Source organism: Podarcis raffonei, chromosome 1 (assembly GCF_027172205.1).
Source record: "Podarcis raffonei isolate rPodRaf1 chromosome 1, rPodRaf1.pri, whole genome shotgun sequence".
Taxonomy (NCBI): domain Eukaryota; kingdom Metazoa; phylum Chordata; class Lepidosauria; order Squamata; family Lacertidae; genus Podarcis; species Podarcis raffonei.
Window position 1 is genome coordinate 64313778 of NC_070602.1, and position 19283 is coordinate 64333060.

At 43.9% G+C, this 19283-nt stretch overlaps 1 protein-coding gene across 2 annotated transcripts in view; it reads left to right on the top strand.

Annotated features, from left to right (window-relative positions):
- The window catches only part of ELP4 (elongator acetyltransferase complex subunit 4), a 148081-nt gene that overhangs the window by 13207 nt on the left and 115591 nt on the right, over positions 1-19283 (top strand). For both annotated transcript variants that reach the window (XM_053389901.1, XM_053389891.1), the window contains exon 3: positions 3294-3415. In XM_053389901.1, coding sequence (XP_053245876.1) covers positions 3294-3415 — 122 coding nt within the window. The remainder of the gene's footprint in view (positions 1-3293; positions 3416-19283) is intronic.

The following is a 19283-nucleotide window of genomic DNA, read 5'->3' on the forward strand; positions in this document are numbered from 1 at the left end:
ATCAGCATGTTTTTAAATGAGTAGAATGTGTCCTTTTATTTAAAATGCATCTCTGGGTTATTTGTGGGGCATAGGAATTTGTTCTCCCCCAAAAAAATATATATATATAGTCCCCCCCCAAGGACTGAGGAACAATGGACCGGCCCCCGCTTTAAAAGTTTGCTGACCCCTGCCCTAAGTGATTGCTTCTTTTTCTATAGAACCTCTTGGGTCTGGTGTTAAGATCAACAGAGAGAACCCTCATGGTAGTTTCACTACCCTCTCAGGTTTTGGTAGCCAGCCAGCATGGTGTAGTGGTTAGAGTATTAGACTAGGACCTGGGAGAGACCAGGTTTCAAATCCCCACTCAGCCATGAAGCTCACTGGGTGACCTTGGGCCAGCCACTGTTCTTAGAGGAGAACCAGGTATGACAACTCAAATTCCTTAGGGGAAAAAGTAGGATCTAAACGCAATAAATTAATTAATAAAAATAGTAATGACCTAGATGAGGACATTCTCTGTGACAGCCTCTAAGTTGTGGGATTCCCTCCCCACAACTTAGGTGCATCTGGCACTTTCATTTTACAGTTTTTGTTGCATGCTAATTTGTTTTAAACTCTTTTTAATGCTATTGGTGAAGCAATAAAACTGCTAGCACATTTGCAAAGCTAGGCAGGGCCTGGTATGGTTTTAAATTGGATTGGGGACCATATGTTGAGATTCCTGCATTGCAAGGGGTTGATCCTTGGAGTCCCTTCCAACTCTGCAGTTCTATGATTCTATGTTGTATTTTAAATTGGTATAACCTACCTTGGGATCTTATGGTGAAAAGTAGGTAATGAATCACAGTATTATTATTATTCATAACAACAATAAATATCATTGTTAATACTCATGGTAGTTGAAAGGAACCTTTATGTTCAGAGACAATATGCCTCTGAATACCAGTTGCTTTGGAACAAACAATGAAAGAGGGCTATGGCCTTCATCCTTTGTATGTCCTCAGAACTGTCTACACGGCCACTATTGGAAATAGGATGCTGGACTAGATGGCATCTTAATCTTATCCAATGGGATAATGTGTATCCAATAATGTGTATCCAATGAGATAATGTGTATCTGAAGAAGTGTGCATGCACACAAAAGCTCATACCAATAACTAACCTAGTTGGTCTCTAAGGTGCTACTGGAAGGGGGGGGGATTTTGTTTCGACTACGGCAAACCAACATGGCTACCTACCTGTAACTAGAATTATCCAATGGGGTTCTTCATTTGTTCCTGTTTTTTTCTAGGAGTGGGGAAGTGAAGCCTAAGGGACAATGGTCACTTCAGCAATTTAAAGCTTCAGTCCTGTACACACCTACCTGGGAGTAAGTCCTATTGAACTTAATGGGACTTGCTTCTAAATCATGGGTTGGGATTTTATTTTTTTTTAGCTGAAAGACCATATTCCCTCATGGGCAACTTTCTGGGGGCTGCATGCCAGTGGTGGGCATAGCTCTAGGCAAATGTGGGTTATTTTTGCTGTTGTATAATAGGCTACATTCCAGCCATGCAGACACGCATACCCCCACCCAGGCAAGCAACATACATTATCATCATTCAGGACACAGGCAAGCCAGGAAAAATAATCGAGCAGGTCCAGAAGAGGCTAGCCTGGGGAGGGATGTTACCTGAGCCAGTGGCGGAGCTTCATGCTCCGGCACCAGGGGGGCATGGCACGCGTCATGGGGGCATGGCACCCTGCCAGGATCGCGCTGCCGAGGACGGTGTGCTCCCCCCGCACACCTCTTCCTCCACCAGTGACCTGAGCAGCGCCCCAAGGAGGTGAAGATGGTGTGTCTGAGGTTCTCTACCCCTGTTCTAAGTAGACATCCACAGGATTGTACTATACAAGTTCCTTAATTAAACTAAACATTTGACTTATTTTTTGTGGGTACATAATGCCAACAATATACTCTGTATTTTGAAAAATTACGATAGGTTCACCTTTTTTAAAGAGAAAGTTTAAAATCCTTACTGCAGTCTAGAAGTAAGAACTCTAAACAAAAACAAAATTAAGACATCTGAGTAATCATCAAATATCATTGTAATAATTTCAGTAAAATCAGGCCTTCAGTTCTAAAATCCGTTTAATTTATTACCACATCCAAAAGTTTTGTTATACTGGTAAAATTTGGCTAAAGTGGAACATCCATTACTATGGCGGTACTTCAGGTCACAGCTGGTATCTAATCCATTTCTCTTACTTCTAAAGTAGCCTAAAGTTGCCTGCAGCCTACATGTCTGAACCCTAAGCAAAGCACCAAAATATAAATGTTGGTTCAGATCCCCTTATGTCAGATTTTAATATTTAATATCTCTTACAGTTGAATTCTTAAAGTTGAAGTCCCCATGCACCTTTAAAGATGCAGAAGGATTCTTTCTCTTTGTAGATGAAGAAATTTCTAACAATCTGAATTGATACAAATGACAATGTTTAGGGAAGCCACTGCTTCAGAATTTAGAATGCTGAGGTCTAAAGGTGATGATAGGTCAGCTTTCAGCATGAGAGCAAGAGTACATGGTGTCACCTTTTACTAGTTGAGGAAGGCTTTTACTTAATCCCATACTCCTTGAAGCAACACAGCAGACTACCGTATTTTTATTTAGATTTCCCCCTATTATATTTATAGCAGATCCTATGATTCATAGATATATGGATATATGTATAGTTTATTCAACAAAATGCTTAAGGATGCTGATAAGAGCTCAGTACTGTTATGATGGTTAAGATTTCACATTTATTTCTCTACAGAAATAAACAAATCAAATATTTTTCTTTGTAATAACATAGCAAATTCTGGAAATTTCTGAAGCCAATGAAGATTGCAGCAGGAGTAACACTCCTTTTTAACCACTAAAAGCCACAACTGGTTAAACAGTAATTACATATCTCTAATTATGTTCTAAAGAGCTTCTTTAATAGCAATGGAAGTTGTGAAAATGCCATCCTGCTAATGGTTATGCACAATATAGTGGTGATGGAGCTGCTGCTGTCAAGTCTCTCATATTTTCAGAGATGTGCCTTTTCTAGACTGGCCTAAAAGAAAGGCTTATGACACATGATTCTCTAAGAGTAGATCTATCCATCTGCTTGGGGTATCTTTTGGGGCCCCTACAGTCCTGTGAATACATACGGAGCAGTATAAGCCCAATGGTAGAGGCACTGACAGTACATAGTTGTGGTCTCTTTTGCCCTATCTATGTTTCTTCCACACCACCAAATGTGGTTTGTCATGCTAATAATGTGTGTGCTTTGTTTTTTCACAGAGGAAGATGTATACGGTATTTATTCCAATCTGTTGTTCAAGCATTTCCTTTCAGAGGGAATAGTCTGTGGACATCATTTATTTGTTGCTTCAGATAAAGAGGAGCCTGCTGATATTGTAAAGGTAAAATAATAATAATAATCCATATCTTCTAGTCTAGATGGTGCTAAAAGCAACCCTAAAGCTGGCAGACTATGCCCTATATGACAACTCTGTTAGTAAAGGACTTGTGTGATACCATACCAACCATGCCTTGTCTACTCCCTCCATGTAAAAAGTAGTGTATGTGTCAGGGGAGTATAGTGTTATTAATTACCTAAAATCTTCCTGAATACGTTACCTGTACCTTGATTAAATTCAGAATTCAGTGATTATAGTGATTCAGAGAAACTGGGGGCGGGGGGAGAGATTGTGTTGGGAAAATGGGGCGAAGAAAAGAAGTAAAATGACATCACGTCTTGAGTTTGAAGTGCTTGTACTTCTCATACTAGGTACCAATGTGATTGACCAAACAGGAGCCTGAATGCCATTTTTTATGAAGCATGGGTTGGTGGTACACACAGAGTAGTGTGCGCCAGTGTTGTGAAATAGTTTGCCATTTTATATTGTTGTGCTGATTTGTGGGGCCTAGCTTTAGAAATAACTGAAACTAACCATATATAAATACATATATAAAAACTTCAGTTACCAGAAGTTGAAAATATCAAATACACTTAATATCAACACATTACAGTGGTACCTCGCAAGACGAAATTAATTCATTCTGCGAGTTTTTTCGTCTTGCGAATTTTTCGTCTTGCGAAGCACGGATTCCCATAGGAATGCATTGAAAATCAATTAATGCGTTCCTATGGTCAAAAAAAGTCCAAACAAAGCCAAATTTGGTACAAAAAGAGTTTATTAAGTGCTCTTTAAAGTCACACATACTGTAAAGAGCATTTCAAAAATTGAAGGAACAATAATTTAAGTTTCTAAACATGACAGAAAAGCATTTAAAAATCACCAAAGTGTACAGTACTGTACATACATTTTCTAAGACTCTGGGGGACAACTCGAAGAAGGTTCCTCTTCCACTCTTTGCTTCTTGCTGAGGAACCTGTCCATGGTCTGCTGCTTCATCCGCCTTTTCAGCACCTCCCTGAAAGACGACATGACCCTCGTATCAAAAGTGTTCGCAAGGTCACATGTCAGGTCCTTGTCAGGGTGGTGCCGCTGTGCAAAAGCCTGCACATCTTTCCACTTCTGGCAAATGTCCCTCAGTTCTTTGGAGGACAGCCGCTGTGGAACGTAGACCTCCGTCGTCACAACCTCCAGGAACTCCGCTGCAAAGTCTTCAGCCGCAGGAACATCAGAACTGGCAGCCTCTCCATGCCTGACCACGCTGTGGATTCCAGATCTCGTCTTGAACCGGTCAAACCAGCCTCTGCTTGCCTTGAAGACTTCTGGCTTGCCTGAGGTTCCTGGCTGTTGCCGGACGAGGTCTGCGTGCAAGGCCTTGGCCTTCTCACAAATGATGGCCTCAGTCACTGTGTCCCCTGCATGCTGCTTCTCTTCTAACCAGATGAGCAGCAACTTCTCCACCTCCTCCAGAACAGCTGGGCGGTTCTTCACGATCCTGGTGACTCCCTTGGCTACATCAGTCGCAAGGATCTTCTCCCTCATCTTCAGGATGGTCCCGATGGTCGATGGATTCCTCCCGTACTCCCTGGCGAGGTCTGTCACACGCATTCCACCGCCGTGCTTCCGGATGATTTCCTTCTTCATTTCCAGCGTAACCTTCTCCTTCTTCCTCTCGCCGGCCTCTGCAGCAGCAGTCTTCTTGGGCCCCATGGCAGCACAGCTCCTACCTTCGCAACCCCCCCCCCAAAAAAAATCAGTGCTTCACATCCAAAAAATTCAAAAGCACCAAACCTCCTAGAAAACACACAAGCTTCCAGATTCTTGCAAACCCCTTCTCAACTATTCCCCCAGCCACCCACCACACAGAATTCCAAACCCAGAAATCTTTTTTTTTAACAACAGCAGAGTGCCCCAATGGTAACAAAAAATCATAAAAATGCAGAAAAAACACACACAAGCTTCCAGATTCTTGCAAACCCCTCCCCAACACCAAGTCCTTGAATTCCAAACACCCCAACCCAAAATCCAAAACCCCCCAAAAAAGTTTAAAAAGTTTAACTTACCAAATGGCTGCAAAAGAAGTTTTGGAAAAGCTTCAAAAATCACCAAAGTCTTCAAAAACCTCAAAAAAGGCTACCACACCTCGTGCTATGAGTTGCTCCTCGAAGTCAAGTCGCAACTGCACCTCTTCAAGCAATGCACCCTGGGTATTAACGGTTTTAAGAAAAAGGAAACAAACTTGCAAGACGTTTTCGTCTTGCGAAGCAAGCCCATAGGGAAATTCGTCTTGCGAAGCAACTCAAAAAACGAAAAACTCTTTCGTCTTGCGAGTTTTTCGTCTTACGAGGCATTCGTCTTGTGAGGTACCACTGTATATCAATACTCCACAATAAGACTTATTTTAAAAGTCTTTTAAAAATATAGTATTATGTAAGCATACTATGAAATTAGCTTTTGTACTTGTTGTTCTTCCTAGCCTTTATCACCTGAGCCTTAGGATTTGGATATTCATTGATTTCTGTTGGCCCCACAACCTACCTTAAAGAGGTAGAGGCAGCAGCACAGACAACACTGGGGAGTACTTCTGGCTAAAAGATAACGTGGCAGCTAGCTGTGCAGCAGACACAAGTCTCAAAGAGGCCATAGAATAATGAGTCAGTAGATAGATTAGCAAAGCAGAGAAAATGCTGGAGGAGGCTGAGTAAGGAAGCAAGAAGTGAAGGCTTGGAAAAAGGGAACAAGGAGGAAGAGAAAGAGGGAAAATGAGAAAGAAGAGAATATAGAGGATCAGAGCTGGGAAGCTTTACCTCAGTGGAGATTGAGACTAGCAGCTAGGAGGACAATAGGGGAAGGTCTGGATCTAACAACCCCAGCGCCACATCCAGAAAGTTTGAGAGGCAGGTCCTAGCTGTGATCTTTCGTTGTTTGAGGTAAAGGATAAGATGGTGCCCTAGTAGATTCAACATACAGAAGATGATCAGACTGGCAGCTGAATCATACTTAAACACTGATAATGGGTCACTGTGCTCTGCTACACCTAAGGACAGCAGACTACGCATGGAGTGTATGGCAGACTTCATAGCAGACACAGCTCTGTCCTATAACATTTCATTCTCATTCCCATTCCTTCCACCCTCACATCTATGGCCTGAGGCTCCTACATCTCTCTGCCTAATTGTAGGGTTGCCCTGTTGAGAGGGAAATGTTTTGTTGAATATCTGTTATGAAATGTAATTTCACCTTCACTTTTGTGTCCTCATTAGGCTTTTTTCTTGAATTAATACTCTTAAACATGAACAAAAGAGGAAAAGGTTTACTGGAATTTCTGTTTACAGTGACATGTGTATCAGACATTCACTGAGAACATTAAGGGTTGATTTCATCTGTTATGCTATGATCTTTCACAGAAGATAACTCTTTCCATGGCTGTGGTCAAGCTGGTGGTATCAGAGGTCTCCAAATACAAGTTGCTGGGAAACACAATCAGAAGAGTTGTGTTGTGCTCATAACCTGCATATGGACTTCCCATAGGCATCTGGCTTCCCACTATAAGAAAAGAATGAGATGGGCTTTTGGTTTGATCTACCCTTATCTCAATAATCTGGGTTTTATTAGACAGTAGGTTTGGAAATGTCCCAATGTTACTTACTGTTACTCCATCCCAATAAACCATTGCTCCTTAACAGCATATCATCAGCTTGCAACTAATCTAGTATATGGGTGACTAACAACAAACTAAGACAATTTATACATATGATTCACTGTAGAAATTTTTGAATTGACCTGTTTTAATTTTATGATATGTGATTGGGAGTTTCTTGATCCTATAACCAAGACAAATATTGCTGGTACTAGGAGAGGGAAGAGATGGTTTTATAGACCATAATTATGTTAAAACTGTGTAACTAAAAGACACGTAGAACATAAAAAAGCCCCATCAGCTGCCTAAGATATATTATATTACCACCCAGCAATTTATCCATCATCCTTTGAAAACACATTCATGCCTATTGTAGTCAAAGCTTCTTCAGGAAGTCAGCATTAAGATGTAACATTGTTGAAAAATTACACCCCTGTAAAAATCCGATAGAACAATATACAGGGGGTTTTAAACAGGATATTTAAAACATTTCTCTTCAGTCACTTCATCTTTCTAACAGACAGCTGTACTGCTGCATACTAGAACATAATAAATTATAAAGTAAAAACTAAACCAAATCTTTATGTGACCTGATTACAGTGTCATGCAGAATTATTCTTCAGTATATTGTAGAATCCAGAAAGTGTGCTTAGGAAGTTACATGTGATGAGTTGTAAGTGGGACTCATTTTCATTCTAACAAGTGAAGGTTAGCAGGGAGAAGCTGTGTGCTTCAGTGTTGTTGGTTTCATTGGTTTTGGGGTCCATTTAACCTCTACTCAGAAGGATGCGGGTGGCGCTGTGGTCTAAACCACTGAGCCTAGGGCTTACCAATCGGAAGGTCGGCGGTTCGAATCCCCGTGGTGGGGTGAGCTTCCGTTACTTGGTCCCAGCTCCTGCCAACCTAGTTCAAAAGCACGTCAAAGTGCAAGTAGATAAATGGGTACCGCTCGGGCGGGAAGGCAAACAGCATTTCCGTGCGCTGCTCTGGTTTCACCAGAAGCGGCTTAGTCATGCTGGCCACATGACCCGGAAACTGTCTGCAGACAAGCGTCGGCTCCCTCGGCCAATAAAGTGAGATGAGCGCCGTAACCCCAGAGTCGTTCGGGACTGGACTTAACTGTCAGGGGTCCTTTGCCCTTTAACCTCTGCTCAGCCATGAAGCTCATTTGGTGTTCGTAGCCAAATGCTATCAGCCTAGCCTATCTTCCAGTGAGAATGCATCTCCAGCCAAGAATTTCACTAAGACTGCAATCATTACCCCACTTACCTAGGAGTAACCCCCCAGTGAATTCAAAAGGACCTCTTTTGAGTAGACAAAAAAAAATTATATACCACTCTTCATCTGAGGTGAGGATCACAGTATAAAAACACAAAAATACATAGCATAAATGTATAGTTAGGTGTGTGCTGTTGGTTTTCCTGTTCTTCAGCAAGGCATAGCCAGAGTGCAAGGGAGCACAGGGTTCAGACTGGAGGCAAGGCTTTGGAAACACAGAGCTCTGAAGTTGCTCTAGCACAAGTTGAAACTGAGCCCTTATATAGCAGTAGCAGCAGGTGCCACCTAATTGTAGACACTGTCTATACTGCTTGACTTAATAGGACCCAGTCTTTTCTAGTAATTGCCTACTGCAACAGAGTGGAGGGTCCTTAGCCTTCCACAGTGGAATCCTCAGAGTCAGAGGACAGTAGTGTCATGAAGTAGTGATCCTGTGAGCAAGTACTGCTGGGTGGGGCCCCTCAGGCAGAATGGGAGCATGTGGTGGGGCTGGCTATTTGCCAACATCCCCCAAACCCTATAAATCTACGAGTTAACCTGCTGGGGGAGAGAAAGAACAGGCCATGTTTTAGACTTGTTGTTTGATGTTGTGTAGCTGGTGCCAGAGAAGATGCCAATAAAGCCTGGTAACCCGTTAGGTGCTTGTGTGTGATTAACAGCTTGGAGGGAGGACTCGGGAAAGTGACCCCCTCCTTGACAAGTAATACCACATTCTTGGGGGTGGGCACTGGCTCCACAGGTTCATCTGATAGCAGCACTTCTGGGGCTGGTCCTGCATGTCCTTCGCCTTCAGTTTTAGAGTCCTCATCTCTGTCATCCTGTGAAAATGAATCTGACTCCTGGTCCCAGACATTAGTCACCAGGTCTTAGTGGCCATGGAAGAGATATTTTTCGTTCATTTTATCTTATTTATCAAAATCCATTTTAAGTCGCCTTCTCCTTTTTTCAGCTCCTTTAAATCCATGGTTTTATTTTCCTTTCTTTCATTTGCCTAGATCAAACTTTGGCCCAGTTCAGATATAACAAGCTATGCTTTAGTGTTTTGTGAACAAACTGTACAAATAAACAGTACCCTCTTCTCTCCTTAGTGCATGTGTGAAGGAGATTGAAAGCAGTGAAACTCTGAACTAACCACCATTTCCGGTTACATCCAAACTTGGGAAACTATTATTTATTCTAACAGTGTTTAAGGTAAACAATCCAGGTTCAAACAGTGGTTTTAATCCTCATTTGTTTGAACCAACCACCATTGAAAGACACAAGAGTTTCCCAAGTATGAATGTAATTGTAAAGTCTAGATTACTTAAAAATTAAAGCTTTCAGTCCCCTTGTGCATGGAAGAGCAGCTGAGGGGGAGTACAGGAAACCAGTACAGTACTTCATGTGGTCCATTTTTATAACTCTTAACCGGTGTGGGCCTTTATTATTTTTAATGCTGTTGTATTAGCTACCATTGGTTTCTTTCACACTATTTAAAATACTCTTTCAGAAATATTATAATCTGTTAAACCTCTGTGCTGAATAACTATCATTGTGTTTTAAAATCATGTTAACAGTCTTTAATTATTATTATTTTAACTAGAATGCTTGTATAATTAAGGATTTGAGGTGACTGAAGCAAAATGATTTATTTATTTTTTACTTTCCTGAATTTGATTATGTTGTGATTGTTATTTCTACCTCTAGTTTTCTGCAAGCTATGGAAAGCATTTCCTTACAATTGATTTAATTGTAAGGAAGAATTGTTTAAGGTGTTGTTGTTTTTTACATTCTGGAGATGCTGGATGTCAGGGAACTGCCATCGGAGAAGCAGGAGGTGAAAGGGCTCACAGAGGCTGAGAGAGACTATTCAGCTGAGGAGGGAACCAGCAGGGGAAGAGGAGGAGGAGTTCCAAGGGAAAGTGAGTCGGAGGGAGGGCTCAGAGACACTTCCAGCGAAAATAGTGGGGAGGTTTCAGGACCTCCCATAGGGACACCTACCCCTCGCAGGAAACTGTCACGCCGAGAGTCCAGAAGACGCGTTTCCGTTAAGGAGCTTTTATGCTGGAAGAAGTTCCGTAAACGCCCACTGTCCGATTCTACGAGCGACTGATGGAGCCATGCTTAAGGAGCTCCGTCACAGACAGAGGTTTGTGGACTTAGCCAAACTCTGAGGGACTAGGACTTTACGCACAAGCAGCTCATCATCCCATCACAGCAATCGGACAGTCCCTGAAAGCAGCTTGTGCAGAGAGGCATCATGAGCAACCCAGCCGGAACCGGGGGAGCAGGAGGAGCTGGAGAGGGTCCAAGCCTGGAAGAAAGGTACATGGTGTTGGAGCTCCAGCTAGCGCTGCAAATGGCGAGGCTAGAGGAAAGGAGGGCGCAGGATGCAGAAAAGACAAGGCGCCCCACTAGCAAGAAAGATGCCAGGATTGGTGCAGAAGTTTGGGGGGGACCCCAGGAACTATCAAGCCTTTAGGACAGAGATGCAGTATGCTCTCGAGCTGCAGTTTGACGACTTTCCCAACGAGGCATCGCGAGTGGCATTTGTGGTTGGCCATCTCGAAGGGGGGGCGAGAGACTGGGTTAGACCCCTGATGGCAGGGAATAGTGAAATGCTGAAGGACACGAGGAAGTTTTTTCGCGCCATGGATTTGATGTTTTCCAGCGAGATTGAGCAGGGACTGGTGCGCAGACAGTTGATGGCTTGTAAACAGGGGAGCCGATCGGTTCGTGAGTACTGGACTGAGTTTACTATGCTGATACATAAATTGGGGTGGGACCTATCGGCAGAACCCATTCAAATGCTTTTTGAAGAGGGGCTTTCTTCGGCGGTGAAAGACGAACTTTCCCGGGCGCCCAGGGCGGAGTCTATGGACCAGCTGACCAAATCAGCGCTGACCATTGGAGCGCGCCAGGAGGCGAGAGCCTTGGAGAAGCGGGAAGGGAAAGGAGAGCGTTGGAGGGATTTCCGCATTCCAGAGATTCCGGAGCCAAATTTCCCGCCAGGAGAGCCGATGGAAATTGGAACAGCGCGCGCGCGCGCAGTTTCAAATCCCAGTGAAGGACGGAAGAAGGAGGGGAAGGGCACCAAGAAATGTTATCTCTGCCAGCAGCCAGGTCACTTTGCCAGAGTCTGCCCGCAAAGAAAGGAATGGCAAGGGATGGCGGGAGCTGTTGGGGGGAAGGAGGAAGGAGTCCAGGAGCCAGTAAAAGCCAACGCCTGGCTGCCATCGTCAGGGCACAGCAGCCAGGCCAAGGAGCAGTAAAAGTGCCCACGCCGGAACCTCCAAGACCAGCCCTAGTGATAGAGGTGTTGCTAGAGCTGGCAAACAGACACCCACTAAAGACAAAGGCGCTATTGGACTCAGGCAGCTCCTGTAATTTTATGAGTAAGGAGTTTGCAGCTGAACACCAGATACAGATACTCCCTTTAAGTAACCCCCTGCAGGTGACCACGATCGATGGGAGGGAGCTGTTGGGAGGAGAAGTTAGCCTACAGACCGTCCCAATGGTTATGAGGGTGGCCAGGCACACCGAAAGGATAGCGTTCAATGTGGCCACCCTGGGAGGGGCTCCCGTTATTTTGGGAATGAGCTGGCTAGCGTTGCATGATCCGCTAGTGGGCTGGCATCAGAGAGTGGTCTCCTTTGGGTCAGCACATTGCCTGGAACACTGCAAAGAGGGAAAGGTGCCGGAAGGGGCAAAAGCCTTTCTAGCAGGGACGGAAGTAACGGACAAAGGGAAGGTGCCCAAACAATACGCTGACCTGAGCAAGGTCTTCAGCGAAAGGGAAGCAGATAAACTACCACCGCATAGAGCCTTTGACTGCCAAATCAACCTGGTCCCTGGAGCCCAGCTCCCCGTGGGCAAGCTGTACGCCATGTCAGACAGGGAAATGCAGGAGTTAAGGGAGTTTATTGATAAAAACCTGAAGAGGGGCTTCATCAGAGAGTCCAGAGCGGTGGGGGGCAGCCCAGTGTTTTTTGTGGACAAGAGAAACACGGATAAGCCCAGACTTGTAGTGGACTACCGGGCCCTAAATGCAGTGTCAGAACCAGTGGCTCTCCCCATGCCCAGAATTGATGACATTTTGACCAGGGTGAGGAAGGGAAAGATATTCACGAAACTGGACCTGAGAGGGGCATACAACCTGATACGAATTAGGAAAGGGGATGAATGGAAAACCACCATGTTCACCCCTTTGGGGGCTTTTGAATATTTAGTTATGCCCTTCGGATTACAAGGAGGCTCCGCATGTTTTCAATCGTTCATGAACCACGTCCTGGGACCTCTGCTCTACAAGAATTGCGTGGCCTTCCTCGATGACGTGTTGATATATTCAGAGAATGAGGAGCAGCATGTAAAGGATGTCAGGGAAGTGCTGAGCCAACTGCAAGCAAACCAGCTGTGGGTGAAATTGGAGAAGTGTCAGTTTCACACCAAGGAGGTGGAATTCCTGGGGTACCGCTTATCAGACAAGGGATTAGCCATGGATCCAGGCAAGGTCCAGGCGGTGCTGGAATGGAAGACACCGAAAACGAAAAAGGATGTGCAAAGGTTCTTAGGGTTTGGGAACTTTTACCGTAAGTTCATCAAGAACTTTGCCCACTTAACGGCTCCCATCACGGACTGTCTCAGCAGCAAGAAGAAATTCGTTTGGACGGTGGAGGCGGAGCAAGCATTTGAGGAATTGAAAAGGGCATTCGCTTCGGAAGAACAGCTCCTGCATGTGGATTTACAAAAACCAATGAGAGTGGAAACTGATGCCTCAGACCGGGCGGTGGGGGCGGTGCTGCTTCAGCCGGGGAAGAATAAGTCGGAGTGGAGACCGTGTGCCTTCTTTTCGCGTAAGCTGAACAAATCCGAGAGGAACTACACCGTATATGACCGAGAACTACTCGCCATTCACGAAGCGTTCCGGAGATGGAGACATTTACTAATTGGCGCACAGCATAAGGTGCAAGTGTGCACGGACCACAAGAATTTGGAGTATTGGAGAACGGCACGAGTGCTCAACCAACGACAAGTGAGGTGGGCCCAGGAGTTCTCCAAATTCCATTTTGAAATTTGCTATGTGCCAGGTCCAGAAAACATCAGAGCGGACGCTCTCTCACGCAAACCTGAATATTTGGAGGGGGAGGGAGCGCCTGAAGAGAGACATATCATCCCAGAGGACCGCTGGGTGTGTGGGGCGGCCTGGGTGGGGCAAAGGGAACTGGTAGAGGGAACGGTAAATGATGAATACGCCCAGAATAAGCTCAGAGGTTTAAGGAGAGAGGGAGAAGACCCCGGAGGTTTTGAAGAAAGAAACGGGGCATTGTATTACAAAGGGGCATTATATATACCCGAAGGGGAATTGAGGGGGAGAGTACTCAAACAGCTGCACGACAACCCCACAGCAGGGCATTTTGGGCAACACAAGACCATGTGGTTGGTGACCAGGGAATTTTGGTGGCCCAAGGTGAGGGAGGATGTACGGGAGTATGTAAGAAGGTGTGACCAATGCCAGAGAGCCAAAGGAGAAAGGCGGGCGCCGGCGGGGTTATTAGAACCGTTACCCACACCAGAACGACCGTGGGAGGCGGTATCGATAGATTTTATGACTGATCTGCCTAAATCCCAGGGGAAAACCGCCATACTGGTCGTAGTAGACCTGTTAACTAAGATGGGTCACTTTGTAGCCTGCTCACATGCAGTCACGGCGGAAGAGAAAGCGAAATTGTTTGTAGAACATATTTTTAGGCTGCATGGCGCCCCCTTGAGGGTGGTCTCCGACAGAGGGAAACAGTTCACGTCCAGGTTCTGGAGGAAACTTATGAGCTTACTGCACGTAGAGGTCAATTTTTCGACTGCCAGGCACCCTGAGACCAATGGGCAGGCGGAGAGAGCAAACGGTATCCTCCAACAATACCTGAGGTGTTATGTCAATGACAGAGAGAACGATTGGGTCGAAAAGTTGGCGCTAGCGGAATTTGCCTACAATAATGCGGAGAATGTGTCCACCGGGATGAGCCCCTTTTTGGCTAATTATGGGTGCCACCCCAGGGCGTTTCCAGGGGAAGGAGGGGAGAGATGGAGTGTCCCGGCTGCCGAACATTTTGTAGAAGAAATGGAAGCGATCCATCGTCAACTCCAACTCAACTTAGAAAGGGCCAAAGAAGAATATAAGAGGCAGGCAGACAAAAGCAGAAGGGAAGGTGAAACCATCAGGGTGGGGAGTCAGGTCTGGCTGTCAACCCAAGGGTTGCCGTTCAAGGGGGGTTGCAAGAAATTGAGACCCAAAAGATTGGGACCATTTGAGGTCATTCAACAGGTCAACCCAGTGGCTTTCAGACTCCGGTTACCGAACCACATGAAACTGCACCCAGTATTCCACAGGTCATTACTGTCACCATATAGGGGGGAAGGTGAAGGGGTCTCCACACGGGGGCCAGTCTTAGAAGAAAGGGAAAGCAGCAACCATGTGGCGGAGATCATCGACTCCAGGTGGAAGGGTAATCAGGTGGAGTATTTGGTCGCGTGGGAAGGGGAACCGGAGTCGGAAAACACCTGGGTGACGGCAGAGAAGGTCAGTGACGAGATCTTGATCGAAACGTTCCACCAAAGGTTCCCCAGGAAACCTCAGCCAGTAGCGAGGTTCCGGAGGGAGTACTTTGGCACCACCGACGATGAGGAGGAACTGGAAGGATTCAGGGAATCGGAGTTGGAAGAAGGAACAGACTCCGATGAGGAGGAGTACTTGGAAACCGGAAACAGCAACCGGTGGAGGGAAGTGTTCGAAACTTCGGAAGATGAGGGAGGTTCTTTCAGGGGTTTTGTTCCCTCGCCTCCCGCAGAGGAGGGGAGGGGAGGGGGTGAAGGGGGCCCTGGAGGGGAGGTGGATGTCAGGGAACTGCCATCGGAGAAGCAGGAGGTGAAAGGGCTCACAGAGGCTGAGAGAGACTATTCAGCTGAGGAGGGAACCAGCAGGGGAAGAGGAGGAGGAGTTCCAAGGGAAAGTGAGTCGGAGGGAGGGCTCAGAGACACTTCCAGCGAAAATAGTGGGGAGGTTTCAGGACCTCCCATAGGGACACCTACCCCTCGCAGGAAACTGTCACGCCGAGAGTCCAGAAGACGCGTTTCCGTTAAGGAGCTTTTATGCTGGAAGAAGTTCCGTAAACGCCCACTGTCCGATTCTACGAGCGACTGATGGAGCCATGCTTAAGGAGCTCCGTCACAGACAGAGGTTTGTGGACTTAGCCAAACTCTGAGGGACTAGGACTTTACGCACAAGCAGCTCATCATCCCATCACACTACCATTAATGCTTCCAAATGGAAGCTTGGTAATATTCTTAGTTTTAACAGCAGACAGACAAAGCAGCTAGTTGAAGGTAGTGAGAATTAGTGTGTGAAAGAGGAGGGAAAGAAAGTGTGGCCCTGCATCCTATTCCCAATTCCTCTAATCCTCAGTAGCATTACCTCTGCATGGGTCCTCATTTTTAAAACTTAAAGCATTTATAGGGTTGCCATATTCCAAACAGTGAAAATCTGGACAGAAAAGTTGTTAAGCTTTTTTGGGCAAAATGCAAAAAAGAAAATATGTTATTTTTATGCAGAAATGGCACTACCAACATGGGCTGCCATGCATCTGGATTTTTCCTATTTCCGCACGGACACTGCTGCCGACTGCAGTATTCCAGGAATATGTCTGGAAAAATCCGGATGTATGGCAACCCTAATTTGGAAAGCATTTTCTGGAAGAGCAGACAGACTTGACTTGTGTGTGTTTGCCTGATGCTCAGGGTTTTCCTATTCATCCACTGTAATTTAACATTTACGGTAGCCAGAGTTTATCAGATGCGGTTATGTAACATTTTGAAAGCATGCAAGGAATGAAGCAATTTCTGCTATTGTCGATCAACCTTATATTATCAACTAAAATGAAGATTTTCCTCCTGCCTCCCTCCCCCAAAAAGAGCTACAAAGCCTATATTTAGTTTAGATCACTTTGTGCAACCCTTCTACCACTAGAGAGTAAATCATCCCCACATTATTCATAAATATGGGTATTGTAGCTTAGCACATTTTAAATCTGGATAGTGCTGCACAATGCGCATTTTCAAGGAAGTTCTTTAATATTCTGACAAAGATGGACATAGTAGAAGCAGTGTCCATGACCAGCCACCTTTGTAAAGAAGAATGAGGCCATCTCGAGTTACAGGGATTTTGGATGCCATAAAAGTTAGACTACAGTGAATGAATAGGTTAAAATCTGAGTATTAGGCAAACACCTGAGTTTGCTGTGAGTATATATGATGGTAACCTTAACTCACTTTCTGATATTTTATGTGCATGCAAAAGTATGCCATCTGTCTTCAGACTTCTATTCCATAATGTCAAACTGTTTCCCCCAAGTGGTTTAAATTTCAGAGGGACATTTACATTTGCGCTAAATGTATATGTACTTTAAATATCCAACATCATTTTGAAAATGAACATTTGTGAATATAGAGCCTTTATTTAAAAAATTATCCATACATGGGTGTGTTTGGTTTTTCACTGAATAAATCCCTGCTTGTTGTTCTTATTGTGCTAATGCTCTTTATTCTATTTTACTCATACTGTGTCATTGAGATTCTCCTGATCTATCTAGGAGAATAGTGAAAGAGTAGAATAACGGGATTGTCCTTTCATATATATTTTATTATATACTAAAAATTTTAGTAGTTTAAACATAGAAAATAATAGATTTGACTTAGACCACTTACTCAAAGTCAGTTAGAAGTCATTTTTTTATTATGCTTTTCGTATTGGATCAGATTGTTATAAAATGTGTGATCTTTGCTGCATATTTTGTTGTTTCTTCAGCTTGTAAACCACCTTGTGTGTAGCAATATAGAAATCTGGTATGCAACATAAAGTGAAATGAAATGAAATAATAAAAAATGATATCTTCATGTTCAGAACCCAGCTACTGTTCCTCATTTATCATTTAGCTGTTAGAATTTTTGTAGATAATACAAAGATTTGAATTTGGATTCTGTTGGCTTCAGTTAGTTTAAATAAATAAAAAAGCACAGGGCCAAGTCTCATTTGAAGAAATTAACTCTACAATCACTTGTTTATATTAATTAAAAATAGGGCTTGACTTTGTCCAGGAAAATATATTCCTTTTTTTAAAAAAATGGTTGTTACTATACATAATATACTTTGAAGTAGTTCCTTTCCTAATTGCCTTTTTTCCAGTGTCCTAAGTTTAAGGAACAACACTTATTTATATATCTTTGAAAAATTACTGTATAAATATCACTTCAAACAGGAATCAATTTAGACTCATACACTTTTTAATGTGTTCTTAATCTTAGCAGCAACAAAACTGCAAATGATTATTAGAACATAATAGATAATATTTAAAATTCTATTTTTTAAAAAACGAAAGGATCAAAGAAGTTCATTTAAGAGGGATTTCACATACAGCATGAATTATGTCGCTAAATAATAGCACAGTAGTACTTCTCCAGCATTGTAAAATAGCTTAGAGAGAAGTATGATGCCTGTAGTTAGTGTAATGCATTGGTAATTAAGAGGGTATAAGGTTAAGCTTCATTAACTGTTGTAGGACTGTGGCTTGGGTTTTATTATGCCCTAGAGAACAGAAGAAGAGAGAGAGGTCAAACTATTAGAACCTGATTTTGTTTAGTGCATCTGCCAAAGTAGGCAGAACAATGTAGCAGTTGACATAAGGAACAGAAATTCCTCACAGATATGAGGAAGATGCATTCTGATGTAGAAAAGCAAGATATTTAGTTGTACTGGGGAAGAAACCATTCCTGTGAAGGGAAGCTGTGAAAGCACATATCATTTTAACTACATTAAACTATCTCTCCCTCCCCTTTCCCCTGTTCCTTTTGTTTACAAATCTCCCATAAAACCAGTTAATGTGAGGAAATCAGGGTTTTTAAAGTATTAAAATCACATGGGATGGTCTTTCTAGTGCAGGTGCAGTGTCTGCATGCAGGTTAAAATCTGTTTCTTCCTTCTCTCACATGGGATGAGCCAGGTTGCAGGTGTATGATGGGCTGGTATGGAGAACAGATTTCCCCACACCTCCCATCCAGTAGCCCTGACATGCTTATGTTGCAGTGGTTTTGAATAATACGTACTGGCGTCCTGTCCCCTACACTATTCCAGTGCATTATTTGTTTCTGTGCACATGAACCTGGGAGTGAAGAGGAGGGAGGCATCCTGTCCTCTGGACTGTCGCAGCCTTTCTCAACCTGTGGGTCCCCAGATGTTGTTGAACTACAACTCCCATCACCCCTAGCTAGCAAGGCCAGAGCTCAGGGATGATGGGAGTTGTAGTCCAACAACATCTGGGGACCCACAGGTTGAGAACCGCTGGTAGAGCATGCTTACGTCTGCACACATGCAGTTGTAAGTGAGGAGGAGGGAGAATCAGGGCTCTATTGAGCTCTGAGGATCCTTGTGTGTGTGTGTGTGTGTGGGCACCATGAATCATTTTTATAACTACAACCTAATTGAATAGATTTACCTATCATTAAATAGCTATTAGATACTTTAAAGAGTCTCTTAAAGTTACTTGTTAATTTTCCAGATACAGGAGGGAAACATTTTGTAAATTTTGTCCAAACATTTTACCTTCCCAAAGTAGAGATTTAGGTTTAATTGTTTGTTGTTGTTTTTAAATCCTTTCAAAATTCAAGGTACTGTGAGTAGTCATTTATTTATTACATTGAAGCGCCACACTCCTACAAGTTGCTCAGGGTGGTATATACATTGTCCCCTCCGGGATCCCATTTTGAAGTAGGGGGATTGGCCCAAGCCCACCAGTGAGCTACATAGCTGAGTGAAGTTTTAAGTATGAATCTGCCCGTTTCTGATCTGATACTCCATAACCACTATGCTAAACTGACATATATCTTAGAGGAGCTATTTTTAATGTGTGCAGATTACATGTTTTTAATTGC